This window comes from Capra hircus, chromosome 1 (assembly GCF_001704415.2).
Source record: "Capra hircus breed San Clemente chromosome 1, ASM170441v1, whole genome shotgun sequence".
Classification (NCBI taxonomy): Eukaryota; Metazoa; Chordata; class Mammalia; order Artiodactyla; family Bovidae; genus Capra; species Capra hircus.
The window spans coordinates 118881335-118896105 of record NC_030808.1 but is presented as its reverse complement, the minus strand read 5'-3'; the positions used below and the strand labels follow the sequence as shown (position 1 = coordinate 118896105).

Here is a 14771-nt window from a genome sequence, read left to right as displayed (position 1 = left end):
TGATCTCAATCCTCCATGTCCTCGGCAGCTTTCCCTAACACCAATGATCCATGTCAGGAGATCTATCGGGGTCCTGCACCAGAGTCCGAGAAAGAGACCAAAGCTGTCAGTGACTTCATTCGAAGCCACCTAAAATCAATCAAGGCCTACATTACCTTCCATTCCTACTCCCAGATGTTGTTATTTCCCTACGGGTATACATCAGAACTGCCACCGAACCACAAGAACCTGGTATGTAGGAAAAAGCCTGCGATTTATGCATTGGTACCACCACTGCCTTCCAGTCTGTTCATCATTAACAACTTGGGTTATTTTGAAAAAAATTCACATTTTAATACCAAAGAAGAAAACTAATGAAGTCTACCTTAGAGTTAAAATCACAGTCTTAAGTTAGTTTTTCATGTGATAAACATATATAGATAAAACCTTTTGATGCGATTTTAAGTTAAGCCACTGTGAAGAAAGGTCTAGCCTACCAAAGTAGAATTCCATTACTATCCAGATGACTGTGCAGTTAAATGTTTACCATGAGTCATAACATAAAACATAAAGAGCAAGAGCCTAAGGCAACAGCAAATACATCTTGCTATTCCTATCCCGAGACATCAGATTTAAGGAGAGCCATTGTATTTTTATCTTCTTGATCAACTTGGAAATTATATTAATTTTAAGCTTCTGCACCAAAAAATATGCTCTCTCCAAAATTTTGATCCACTTGGACTGCAAGTAGATCCAAACAGTCCATCCTAAAGGAGACCAGTCCTGGGTGTTCATTGGAAGGACTGATGTTGAAGTTGAAATTCCAATACTTTGGCCACGTGATACGAAGAGGTGACTAATTTGGAAAGACCCTGATGATGGAAAAGATTAAAGGCAGGAGGAGACGGGGATGACCGAGGATGAGATGGTTGGATGGCATCACTGACTCAATGGACGTGAGTTTGGGTGGACTCCGAGAGTTGGTGATAGACAGGGAGGCCTGGCATGCCGAAGTCCATGGGGGCGCAGAGTCAGACACGACTGAGCGACTGAACTGAACTGAACTGAAGCATTCTTTTCCTTTCTATGAGAACTAGTTTGACCATGTTAGGTTAAAAAAAAAAAAACTGCATTGAGTGATATTAAATACATCTAACTGCTATAGAAGAAATAAAGCAGAAAACAGTCAACGTCCCAGATCCCATGGGGCTAGCAAATATAATATCCAGTAAAAGCTGTAATTCTATCCTGCCTCAAAAAATTTTTTTTAATTTTTTAGAGGTTACAATTGTCCTTCTGACTTCAGTCAACTGTTTTCAACATTTCCTTTTGAGTAGGAGCAGAGATTTGAACCAGTAATTAAAACCTTCTGTGTATATACAATAAATATACAGGTAATATGTGGTCCATATGTGATCTGACTTTGGAAAGACAAATATCTGACACCAAAAAAACCTCAGAGGAAAAAGAAAGAATATGTTTCTTTAGAATAAAGGCCAGAAGGAAAAAGGAAAAAGGAAGGGAGAGAGGAAAGAGAAGTGAGTATAATGGAAGGACAGAAACACAAAATGAGCTATGACTTTATCGTATATAACTAATTTCACATTTAGAAGGCCTCACATTAACAACTGGAGAAGGCAATGGCAAATGGGAGAGGCTTCTCTCCCATATTCTTGCCTGAAGAACTCCATGGACAGAGGAGCCTGGTGGGCTACAGTTCATGGGGTCACAAACAGTTGGACACAACTGAGCAACTTTAACTCACTCACATTAACAATATTTGTATCTTACTTTAAACAAATTTCTCAGTCATTTGTTTTATTTTGAACTTCAAATGGCAAATAACCAGTAAAACTGACCTTTTTTAATTCCCAGTAAATTAACTGTATTTACATAGTATCCAGTTACTCTACTCTTAACTTCCCTCTCTCTCCAGGCCAAAGCTGCAAAGATCACCACGAATGTTCTATCAACTCCATATGAAACCCACTACACCTATGGCCCAATAGCATCAACAATTTGTAAGTTTTTCCTATTACTGTGTCGTTTCCCCTAATTCTCTTTTACAGATATTAAGGAAAGCTAAAGAATTCATGACAGAGAATTAGAACATATGGAATTGCTAATTTAAACTTCAGTTTTAACAGGATATTCTGAATTACATGTGAACTCAGAAGAGAGATTCTACCTTTTAATAGGATAAGATTTTTCTAGAAGCACATTATAGTGAACCTTTACAAGGTGACAAGGTCAATAGGAATAATTACATCAAGACAAATTTACAGTTTAATTCTTCCACCTTCCTATTCTCTACCACCACCACCACAGCTGTGGCAGAGTCCACCTTTTTTTTTTTTTATCGTTTAGCTTGTCCCTATGCAAGCACAGTCTTTCCCTCAGCTCCTGGTTAGTCACTAGGTAGGCCAACACTTTCGGCCACTTTGATCACGTAAAAACAGTCTCCGGTGGCTCGCATCAGCCATTTCCTACTGTGTTCAGCTGAAATCTACATGGTGAATTAAGAAAGGAGGTCCCAAGGTCCTAGTTCTGCAGCTTTTTTTTTTTAATATCTCAAAATTACTTCTTATTCTTCACTTTTTAAACTTTCATTGTCTTTCCATTTTGTTAATTATTGATTTAAATTTCTCACAAGTCAGGCACTGTGCTTAGCCCTTGATTTTCACAATCTCCTCACAATCTCCTCTCTTTCACAGTTACTCCTCACAATATTCTATGAGGTATGCAGTACTTGTAGCCAGCTTAATGGGGATACAAGCCCAGGTTTTAAAAAAAAAAAAAAAGTCCATGATCTTAACCACTGTGCATATACTCATTTCCCATTTGGTTTTACAGCTAAAATAATTAGGCGTTTCCATTTCCAAGCAATAAAAAGAAATTCACTTGGTTTTCACCAAAGACCCTTAATTCAGACCCTGGGAAGTGAGACCATTTCTTCTCCGATTCCACTGACCTCAGTTTGGAAATTCTTAGTCCAAACTATTCCCAAGCTTAAGTCCTTATGCCCAAACTTTAAAAGAAATTTCAATGAAACTGCTTATACAGTCTTAACTTTTTACAAAATTTAATTTCTCAAAAACAAGGATTATACTTCAGAGGTCCTTTCAGATCATATAATATCTAGTACAGGGCATGGAACAAAAGCAGAATTGATTCTCATAAACTTACTCAAAGAAATGGTGTCATAACTTGTCCAAAAGAAGTGAACATAGATTTAAACCACAACAAAACTAGACTTGATATAGAGTAATCTATATTACTGTCTAGAGCCATGATCGGAGAAGGAAATGGCACCCCACTCAAGTACTCTTGCCTGGAAAATCCCATGGACAGAGGAGCCTGGTAGGCTGCAGTCCATGCAGTCGCTAAGAGTCAGACACAACAGAGCGACTTTATTTTCACTTTTCACTTTCATGCATTGGAGAAGGAAATGGCAACCCACTCCAGTGTCCTTGCCTGGAGAATCCCAGGGACGGGGGAGCCTGGTGGGCTGCCATCTATGGGGTCACAGAGTCGGACACTACTGAAGTGACTTAGCAGCAGCAGCAGAGCCATGCTAGCCAAGATTTTTAGCACAAAGACTATTGCTTAACTTTTAAACACTTCACGGATCAACTCACCAGCACTAAATACAAATGATTACTTCCATTATACTTCTGGAATGTATGGATTGAAAAAATAAACATGTGCATTCTGTGGGTTCCATGTAATAACTCTACTTGGGCATACATTATAAACCACTTCCCTAGCCCAAGCTGAAAGAATAAACTGTAACTAAAAGTCTATATCCTCAACAATTGCTGTGGAATTTGAAAATGTTGCAGTCATCGCAGCATTTCTAGAGCCCATTTACTGAATGTTTCCTTGGTGGAATTGGAAAAATGACTTAAAAAGCCAGACAAGTTCCATTCTTAGAGAACATTCATCAGCAATCACATATCAACCAGCTGTGAGCTTAAAAGGGCTGAAGAGAAAATACAGTGACACAGCCAATCGCCAGCATCCAAATAGATCTTGCTGCAACATAACCAGGCCAGGGATTCATTACACATACACGTGGATAACAAGATTTCAAAACAGGTGATATACTCAGCTATATGAGTGCACAAAAGTAAGCAAAGAACCAAAGGACAGAATGTCAGCCTACTTAGTGGATACTGGGAAATAGCAGGGCCAGATAAACCAGCCAGGTATGATGTAAGAGTAATTTCTACATCATACTGAGGGAAAACACACAAATATTCTTGGCAGCAAAGAACAAAGGGTTGCGAGCAGGAACAAACTTTGCAAATGGCAGCTAGGGCATCAAAGGATTATTACTCTCACACTTTCAATATACATACATATATACACATACATACATACATGTATATACATATATGTATATGCAAACATACATGTATGTGTGTGATGTGTATTTGCATCTATGAAAATTATGAGCATACTAGAGTTATGCATTTGCTTTGCATCACAATCATTTAATTAGCAAGAATTTATGGAGCACCTGCCTAATAGCCAGGCACTTGAACCTTTGAGAGATAGTTGAAAGACACAACTGCGTTCAAAGAGTTACCTTCTAACTGGGAGGAGGAGATGCCTAAAGATAACACAGCTCCATGCTATCATATGTCACTTTAAAAATGGTAGGATAAAGAGGAAGTATTATTCTATACAACTGTGTTGTATTTTAAACTTTTTATTATATATTATAAAGATTTTTTAAGCAATTCAGATTTAAAAAGAATTGCCTCTTCCATATATGGGCTGCAGCAACTTGATAGAGGTATAAAACTCTAAGGAGTCACTGCTTTAATAAAGTATTTGATTAAATGTTAATCAAATATTCATGAGAAGCAGGGGTAGCCAAGCAGTTGACTTGGTAAGAATAGAGAAGAGATGCACCCCACGATTAAAGTTTAGCCATTCCGGTATTCTAATTGTCATTTAACATGTTCCAGGATTTAGGGGAAGCAACTAGCATTTACCAGCATTTTTCTCTTTGATTTGATGGAGACAGAAAAAGAAGACTGAGAGAGCATTTTTAAAACCCAAACCGTGGAAAGATCCCTGGCCTCCAGAAGAACATAAATATATCTGTAATTTTAACCTAATAAGCAAATAAGTTCAAACTGTAAAATCTAAAACCAGGAGGAAACCTAGATGATCTAATTTATGGATCTCAAGCCTGACTTCTAATCAGCATTATCTGAGGAGCTTTTACAACATGGAGATGATCAGGTCCTGTCCCCAGAGATTCAGATTTCATTAGTCTATGATGAAGTCCAGGAATCTGAATTTTCTTAAAGTGGTTGAAGCAAGTAGTTTCTAAGATGAAACTAGGGTGGAAAACCACTGATATAAGCTAAACCCCTCATTCATAAACTATGAAACTGAGATATAGAAAGATTTGGTCCTTTAGGGGCAAAATAGGATCAAAAATAAGCATTCCAGATCACAAACTGTACACCATGAAGCAGCACTATTCAGATGACACATAAATTGATATTAAAAGATCATGAAATGCTGATATTTGCATACTGAGAGCATACCCAATCCTTTACCATCTTAGAAATAACTGAAGGTAGTGCCTGGTTAGCAAGAATACTTCACTGAATTGATGGAAACCAAGAAGTTTGCATCAATAATATCATCTGTCTGTGGGTCACATCATGAATTAAAAAGTTAATTTCAAAGTGCCGTTCTTGTTGCCTTCCTACACATCAAAATCACTAGCTCTGCTCTTGTTTCTCAACTCTAGAGTATCGTTCTCTATACTCTTTCAGTTCAGTTCAGTTGTGTCCGACTCTGCGACCCCATGAACGGCAGCACATCAGGCCTCCCTGTCCATCACCAACTCCTAGAGTTCACCCAAACCCATGTCCATTGAGTAGGTGATGTCATCAGACAATCTCATCCTCTGTCATCCCCTTCTCCTCCTGCCCTCAACCTTTCCCAGCATCAGGGTCTTTTCAAATGAATCAGCTCTTTGCATCAGGTGGCCAAAGTATTGGAGTTTCAACTTAAACATCAGTCCTTCCAATGAATACCCAAGACTGATCTCCTTTAGGATGGACTGGTTGGATCTCCTTGCAGTCCAAGGGACTCTCAAGAGTCTTCTCCAACACCACAGTTCGAAAGCATCAATTCTTCTGTACTCAGCTTTCTTCACAGTCCAACTCTCACATCCACACATGACCACTGGAAAAACCATAGCCTTGACTAGACAGACCTTTGCTGACAAAGTAATGTCTGCTTTTTAATATGCTGCCTAGGTTGATCATAACTTTTCTTCCAAGGAGTAAGAATCTTTTAATTTCATGGCTGCAATCACCATCTGTGATTTTAGAGTCCAGAAAAATAAACTCAGCCACTGTTTCCACTGTTTCCCCATCTATTTCCCATGAAGTGATGGGACTGGATGCCATGATCTTAGTTTTCTGAATGTTGAGCTTTAAGCCAACTTTTTCACTCTCCTCTTTTACTTTCATTAAGAGTCTCTTTAGTTCTTCTTCACTTTCTGCCATAAGGGTGGTGTCATCTGTATATCTGAGGTTATTGATATTTCTCCCGGCAATCTTGATTCCAGCTTGTGCTTCCTCCAGCCCAGCGTTTCTCATGATGTACTCTGCATATAAGTTAAATAAGCAGGGTGACAATATACAGCCTTGATGTACTCCTTGTCCTATTTGGAACCAGTCTGTTGTTCCATGTCCAGTTCTAAATGTTGCTTCCTGACCTGCATACAGGTTTCTTAAGGGGCAGGTCAGGTGGTCTGGTATTCCCATCTCTTTCAGAATTTTCCACAGTTTATTGTGAGACACACAACCAAAGGCTTTGGCATAGTCAATAAAGCAGAAAGAGATGTTTTTTCTGGAACTCTCTTGCTTTTTCCATGATCCAGCAAATGTTGGCCATTTGATCTCTGGTTCCTCTGCCTTTTCTAAAACCAGCTTGAACATCTGGAAGTTCACAGTTCACATATTGCTGAAGCCTGGCTTGGAGAATTTTGAGCATTACTTTACTAGCATGTGAGATGAGTGTTAGTATGCGGTAGCTTGAGCATTCTTTGGCATTGCCTTTCTTTGGGATTGGAATGAAAACTGACCTTTTCCAGTCCTGTGGACACTGCTGAGTTTTCCAAATTTGCTGGCATATTGAGTGCAGCACTTTCACAGCATCATCTTCCAGGATTTGAAATAGCTCAACTAGAATTCCATCACCTCCACTAGCTTTGTTCTTAGTGATGCTTCCTAAGGCCCACTTGACTTCACATTCCAGGATGTCTTTACCACTCTACATTTTGAAAAGATGAAAATCAAGACTCCCGAATTTATAGCTTAACATCCAATATCTATCCACTAAGACATCTGAACCGAAATTATACAAGGGGCAATAGATGTGGGGAAAAAAAAATTCAGTCCATGTGCACGCATCTAGAGCTCCAGCTCTTGCTGAAAAAAGAATTTTTACTCTTGTTGACATAAAAGTGCATGTTATTAGTTTAAAGCATATTGATATGTTTTTTAAAACATACAAGTTCAGCCACCAGTGTCACTTTATGTGGATTTCTTTGGGATGAAACCAGATTGTTGGTTCAGTTCAATTTTATTTTGACTTGTTTTGAGTGTATTACAGTGAGTTCCTTGTGCTTAACATGCCTTGAAAAGAGTAGGAAATTTTCTTCTTATTGTAAATATTTAAGAAAATGTTGTGAGCAGAGCAAAAGATTACCCTGCAGAACTTGATTAAGACTTTTTATTAAGAGGACTACAGATTGACATTTGGTGGGTAGGACAGTACAATGGTTAGTCATACAGACTCTGAAGATGTGCAGCTTGGGTTTGGTTCCTCATTCGACCACTTACTAGCTATGGATCCCTTTTGTAATTGAAGTATTTTTTTTTACTTACACTATTATATTAGCATCAGGCTTTTTACAGTACATTAATTCAGTATTTTTGCAGATTATAGTTTATTACAGGTTATTATAAGATAATAGCTATAATTCCCTGTTATACAGTATATCCTCATCACCTATCTATTTTCTACATCTAACTATGTTGTCTTTGAGTAAACTGCTTAATTTCTCTGTGCCAAAACGTCCTCTTCTGTAAAAGAGCAATTGGTGCAAAATCATAAGGTTTTGATAGGAGTTAATGAAATGAGTTACCATACATAAAGCACTTAGAAGGGTGCCTGGTATTTAGCAAGTGTTTGTTATTATATTTTATAAATATAGCCACATATTTTAGTGGGTACAGATGAAGATAAATAAAAGGCTAAGCAACATGTTCAACTAAGTTGTATAATAATATATTCTTAGCAAGTAAAAAGCTTTCAATGCTGTATCTATATTATGTCTTAATATAGTTTTAATTTGCAAATTTAAGGTTTCAAAGATATAAAAAGTAGTATCATAAAAGAAAATGTATTACACTCAATAACATCACACAATTATGAAAAGTCACAAATTACATAAACTCTCAATCACCACCATTAATCTTAATGAGAGATGTCACATAAAGTAAATTTGTAAAAATGAAATATCCATATTCTTTAACTCTGAAATCACAGCAGTTTACTTAACTGCGAATGGGAGGCTGGTACAGCTAGAAATTGGCCACATTTATTGAAATGTCTAGCATGCATTGGAGAAGGAAATGGCAACCCACTCCAGTGTTCTTGCCTGGAGAATCCCAGGGACGGGGGAGCCTGGTGGGCTGCCGTCTGTAGGGTCACACAGAGTCAGACACGACTGAAGCGACTTAGCAGTAGCAGTGGTAACACACTCTAAATCATCATGCAAGACACAACCCCTATCTTCCCTACCTCCATTGCTATAGACCTCTTACCTTTATGTTCTTTTTTTCTAATGAACTTAAACTCAACCCTAGCTGAAAATGGCAGCCTTCTTGATCACTAAAGCTAGTGTATTTATCTCAGCTAACACGCTCCAAAACCTCCCTGCAACACTGGACCTTGTTGATATACCATTCTTGCCACTCCCTTGGCTTCCTTGACACCAAACTCAACTGGTTTGCCTCTTCCTTCTTTTCTACTCGGTCTCTGCTGACTGCCTCCAAAGCAGCTATTTTCCCCAAAATAGATATCACTCAGGTATTTTACCAGGTTCTCTCTTCAGGCATCCCCTCTTCCTTCTTTCCTAGAGAGGGAAGTGCTCTCTACTCTCACAGGCTGGAGCCTGCATTTGTCACCTAGAGGCTTCAGATGCCCAGCCAGGAGATCACCTTTCACTCATGCAGCAGTTACCTGCAGGGATCAGTGGGAGCCCAGCAGCATCAGAGGAACCAACAAGATGAAAACAGCAAGTCAAAGGCTCTGAAAACTATATTAACACTGGAACCAGAAGTCACTAAAGAAGAATAGAGCCTGTATGCTAAACCTAAACAGGGTGACTGCCTGCTAAAATAGATTTCCATTAAGATTTGACATAGTAGCCAAAGTGTCTAAGATACAGTTAAAAATCACTTATCCTGACAAAAATGAAAAAAAATCACAGCTCGAATGAAAAAAGACAATCAACAGATGCCAACACTGAGATGATTTCAGTGTTAGAATTATCTGACAAGAATTTCAAAATCATTATCAGAAAAATGCTTCAACTAGCAGTTACAGATAGCCATGAAACAAATGATAGCATAGAAAATCTCATCAAAGAAATGCAAAGAAGCAAACAGAAATTACAGAACTGAAAAACACAATAACTTAAATTTTAACAACTCACTGGAGAGGATCAATAGCAGAATGAATTTGATGGAGAGAAGAATCAGTTAACTTGAAGACAGAACAATAGAACTTAACAAATCTGAAGAGAGAAAACAAGTTGGAAAAAAATATAAACAAAGCCTAAGGGACCTGTGGCATAATAACAAGTGATCAAGCATTCATGTCATCAATTATCAGAAGGAGAGGAGAAAGAAAAGGTTGGAAAAATTATTTGAGGTAATTAAAGACTGAAATTTCCTAAATTTCGTAAACACATATACCAACATACTTAAGAAATGACTGAATCACAAACAGAATAAGTTCAAAGAAACTCACATCAAGCCATACCATAAGGAAAGTACTGAAAACTAAAGACAAAATAAAAGCTCTTGAAAGCAGTGAAACAGAAATAATCTAAGGGGGAGAAACAATTCAAATGACAGCAGATTTCTCATTTGAAACCCAGAAGGTCAAAAGGAACGGATAACATTTTTCAAGTGCTAAAAGAACTATCGATCATAAATTCTATATTCAGCAAAGACATCCTTCAGAAATAAAGAGGAAATAAAGACATTCTCAAAGGAAAGCTAAGAGAATGTGTTACCTGCAGACCTACACTTTAAAGATGGGTAGGGAAAGCTCTCCAAATAAGAAATAAATAATAACAAAAGGCCTGAAACTGTGGAAAGGAAAGAAAAACAACAGATTAGGGAATGAATGAAGGATAAATAGGCTATCTTTCTCCTTATGATAGTTTAATCAATATAACTCCATCTGATGTGAAGTTTAATATATGTAGAGAAGTAATTGAGACAATTGTATTTTAAAAGTGGGAAGGGGGAAAGAATCTAAAGGCAAATAGGGTTTCCATATATCACCTGACATGCTAAAACACTGATACCAGTAGATTGTGATAAATTATGTGTATATATTATAATACATAGAACAACCACTAAGAAAAGTATACAAACTGATACACTCAAAAACAATATTATAAATACATCAAAATGGAAGCTTAAAAATATTCATGTAACCAAGAGTAAGGAAATAAAAGAAACAGAGGAATGAAAAATGGAGGGATCAAACAAAAATCAAATAGTAAGATGGTAGATTTAAGGGATATCAATAATTTACCAACATATATTAATTAAAAGGCTGAAATTGGCAGAGTGGGTTCAGAAAAATACAACAATACATTGGCTACAAAAAACCCACATCATATATAACATAGGTTGAAGCCAAAAGGCTGAAAAAAGATATATCATGCAAACATTACCCAAAGAAGGAGTGCTATACTATACATCAAATAAAATAAATTTCAGAACAAAGAAATTTGATAGAAACAAAGAACATTAATGATAAAAGGATCAATCCACCAAGAAGACATAATGACCCTGAACAAGTGTGTGTAAGCCAATTTCACCTAGGATGCTTCTGCTAGTTAATTTCCAAATCCATTTTCCCAGACACCTTCCTTTAAGGCACAGTAAATCAGAGAAAGGTGGCAGTAACTCTTGGCTTTCATCAACTTCCCAAACTTTCCAACTCACATGTCAATGCAGAAGCAAGGCTTCACATATCCTCCCGCGTCAAACACTGTGTATTTGGCAGGTGCTGTGCACAGAACTGAGGGGGGAAAGCACACAAAGCCAACTATTGCCTCAGAGATCCTGCATAAGCCCCGCCCAGGAGTTCCCCCTACCTTCTACGCCAGGGCTACACAAGGTTCTTGCATTTTGTCAAGGCTGGACATCCGATAGTATTTCTCTGGCTGTTTCAGGCCACACAGCTCCCCAGTGTTCTGCCACCAGTTCCCAGATCCCTAGTAGGAGGAAACTATCCCCTGACTGATGCTAAACACATCCTTTTGTCTTCCTTGCTTTACCCCTTTCTTTTCCCCATCACTGCTCTCTCTGAATTTCTGTTCCTGTTAATAGCATGTGGGTTTTTTTCAAGCTACCCAGATTGAAATATCTATCATTTTCTTCAAATTCTGTGACTCTCCCATTCTGGCTTTTCTTACAACAAGCCCCACCAATTCTGTTCCCTGTGTGATGACTCAATGCTAGTTCAGGTTTCACTCCACAATACCTCCTAACTGGTCTCTTTCCAGTGCTGTTGGAAGTACAGCACTGAAATGGCTATAACTGGTTTCCAAACAAAACATTTTTCCTGACTTACCAGGCTTTCTGAACTTTGCCCACAAATTCTTGCTGTTCCATTTTCTAGTCCAGCTGGAACTCACTGGTTCCTAAACCCTTCCATGCTTTCCATCCTTGTGGTTCACTGGCTAGAATGCCTTTCTTCAATCCCCATCTGGAAAAATACTAGACTTTCTTCAAGGCTCTCTCCAAATACAATCTCCATCATGAAGGTAGTATTTCAGCAGGTGTTGAGCATGAAATGTCATTCCCTTCACCAGGCCTAATCTCTTTCCTCCTCTGAATCTTTACAAGATACTGTACCTTTCCTATGATTCTTTAATAGTCTGCCACATCTCTGCTGCTGCCGCTGCTAAGTTGCTTCAGTCGTATCTGATTCTGTTCAACCATATAGACGCAGCCCACCAGGCTACGCCGTCCCTGGGATTCTCCAGGCAAGAACACTGGAGTGGGTTGCCATTTCCTTCTCCAATGCATGAAAGGGAAAAGTGAAAGTCAAGTCACTCAGTCCTGTCCGACTCTTAGCGACCCCATGGACTGCAGCCCACCAGGGTCCTCCGTCTATGGAATTTTCCTACTGATTTGCATGTTTGACTTCTTTCCCCACCAACTCTAAGTTCCAAACACACCAATAGTATCTTCTTCATCTCCATACCCTGTACTACCCACCCTCTACAGTTCCCAGTAAAGTGCATTGCACATATTAAAGGTTTGGTAAATACATATTGAATAACTTTAAAGCCAACCCTATCTCTCTAACAAAATATTCTTTCTCTAATTCTTCATCACAACTTTGAATTCTTATCTTTCAAATCTAAAACATTAGTATCAGTTAAGTAATTTTATATACAAAGAAAGTGAAAGTGAAGTTGCTCAGTCGTGTTCAACTCTTTGCGACCCCATGGACTGTAGCCTACCAGGCTCCTCCCTCCATAGCATTCTCCAGGCAAGAGTACTGGAGTGGGTTGCCATTTCCTTCTCCAGGGGATCTTCCCGACCCAGGGGTCGAACCCGGGTCTCCCTCATTCCAGGCAGATGCTTTAACTTCTGAGCCACCAGGGAAGATTGTTATAGAAAAATATATATATATATTGTATATATATCTTTTTATATACAAAAAATTTATATTTTTCTATTATATAAGTCAAAATATATAAAAATGTATTTATAATATGTATATACACTTATAGAAAGCTTGTATATAACCTCTAGATATTTATATTTCTGGTCTTTTTAACAAATAATATTCTTAGTAAAATTTCATAAAAACTGACATGGAAATGTTGGATTAGGGGGATTAAACACATCATTAAAATAACTGATTTAAACTTTCTCCTAACTATGAAATATTTTATCCTAGCAACATGAATGAAACAGACCTGAACTATTAGAAGGAATCTAATTTCTCGAATCTTGTATGCATTGTCCTCCCTAGTGGGTTTTCAGTGACCCACCCACTCCGGAGTTAGTCTCCTCAACTGCTTGCATTTGCTCAGACCACCTCCATCTATGACAACATGCACCTACAAGACAGACTCAATTTAGACTCAAAATGATCCAAGCAAAATGTAATTCTGAATATACAGCACATATTTAAAGCATGTGGTGGATTCTAAAGCCATGATAATTTTTTGCTCAGCACTGCAACCTCCTGCACAGAGCAGCCTGGTGGGCTATAGTCCACAGGGTCGCAAAGAGTTGGACACGACTGAACACACAGCCACGCACTGTACTATGCAGACCACTACTCTCATTCATTACTGCAATTAATTATACATATAATTATTTTTCATTGCTAATTTTATACCAGTGAATTTCTTTTTCAAAAACATGTTAACATTTGTTTCTAATTAAATATTTACTGCTTATGTTTTACAGACCCAACATCAGGTTCTTCTTTAGACTGGGCTTACAACCTGGGCATCAAACACACATTTGCCTTTGAGCTCCGAGATAAAGAAAGATTTGGTTTTCTCCTTCCAGAATCTCAGATAAAGTCAACATGTAAAGAGACCATGCCTGCTGTCAAATTTATTGTCAAGTATATCCTCAAGCATACTTCATAAAGAATTGCCTCTGTTTGGAATCAGCCAGTTAATTCTTCCCATGCCTTTTACTAGAAAGCCAAGTCTTTGCTTATACCTAGATTGGTTTCCACATCACCTGAACAGGTCCTTTCTTGCTCACTTAAGTCCTATGTTATTTCTTTTTGCTCTTATTTACTCTCCATAACATCCTAACAAATAGCTTTAGGTGAAAGTTTAACCAAGTTAAGTTGTAACACAGCATTAAGTATTATTTTGAGTATTTTGAAAGGTAGTAGACTCTGGGTCATGAGACAAAAATGAGAACCTTCACTTTCTTCAGAACCACTGTCACCATGTGGCTTCATCATTTCATGTTCCAATATAATAAAAATAAATCATATTCTAAAACTTACCTTCTGTTTTTTTATAAATTATGTTCTCTACTTTCCTCTATTAGTATTAATAATCATGCACTAATTCTTTATATGCATTCTGTTAACACAGAAGAATATCTTCAATTTTTAAAAACATTTTGCCTGCATATATTTAATACAAGCAGACCATGTTTATATCTTCACAATAGCAAAAGGATGTTCTAGAAGGAAATAAAGTAGTTTATTTAGAAATGAATCTCAGTGCCTTAAACAACTAATCCAGTTCTTATCAACGTTCTAATCAATGTACATAAATTCAAAACAGTTTAAAGTGTTATAATCAGAGGAATTACCTGCCAAAACACCTCTTGGCAGCTACAGACACAGCCAGAACGTCTGATCAGCTGCAATCCCTGTCTAACAATGGACAGAAAAGAAGCCTGGAAATATAGTACAAATTGGAAAGAGAAAGTCATGTCAACTAA

At 37.8% G+C, this 14771-nt stretch overlaps 1 protein-coding gene across 1 annotated transcript in view; it reads left to right on the top strand.

Annotated features, from left to right (window-relative positions):
- The window catches only part of CPA3 (carboxypeptidase A3), a 32345-nt gene extending 18021 nt beyond the window's left edge, over window positions 1-14324 (top strand). The window contains exons 9-11 of the mRNA XM_005675465.3: window positions 29-231; window positions 1916-2000; window positions 13764-14324. Of these exons, the coding sequence (XP_005675522.2) occupies window positions 29-231; window positions 1916-2000; window positions 13764-13951 (476 nt within the window). The 3' untranslated portion in view covers window positions 13952-14324. The remainder of the gene's footprint in view (window positions 1-28; window positions 232-1915; window positions 2001-13763) is intronic.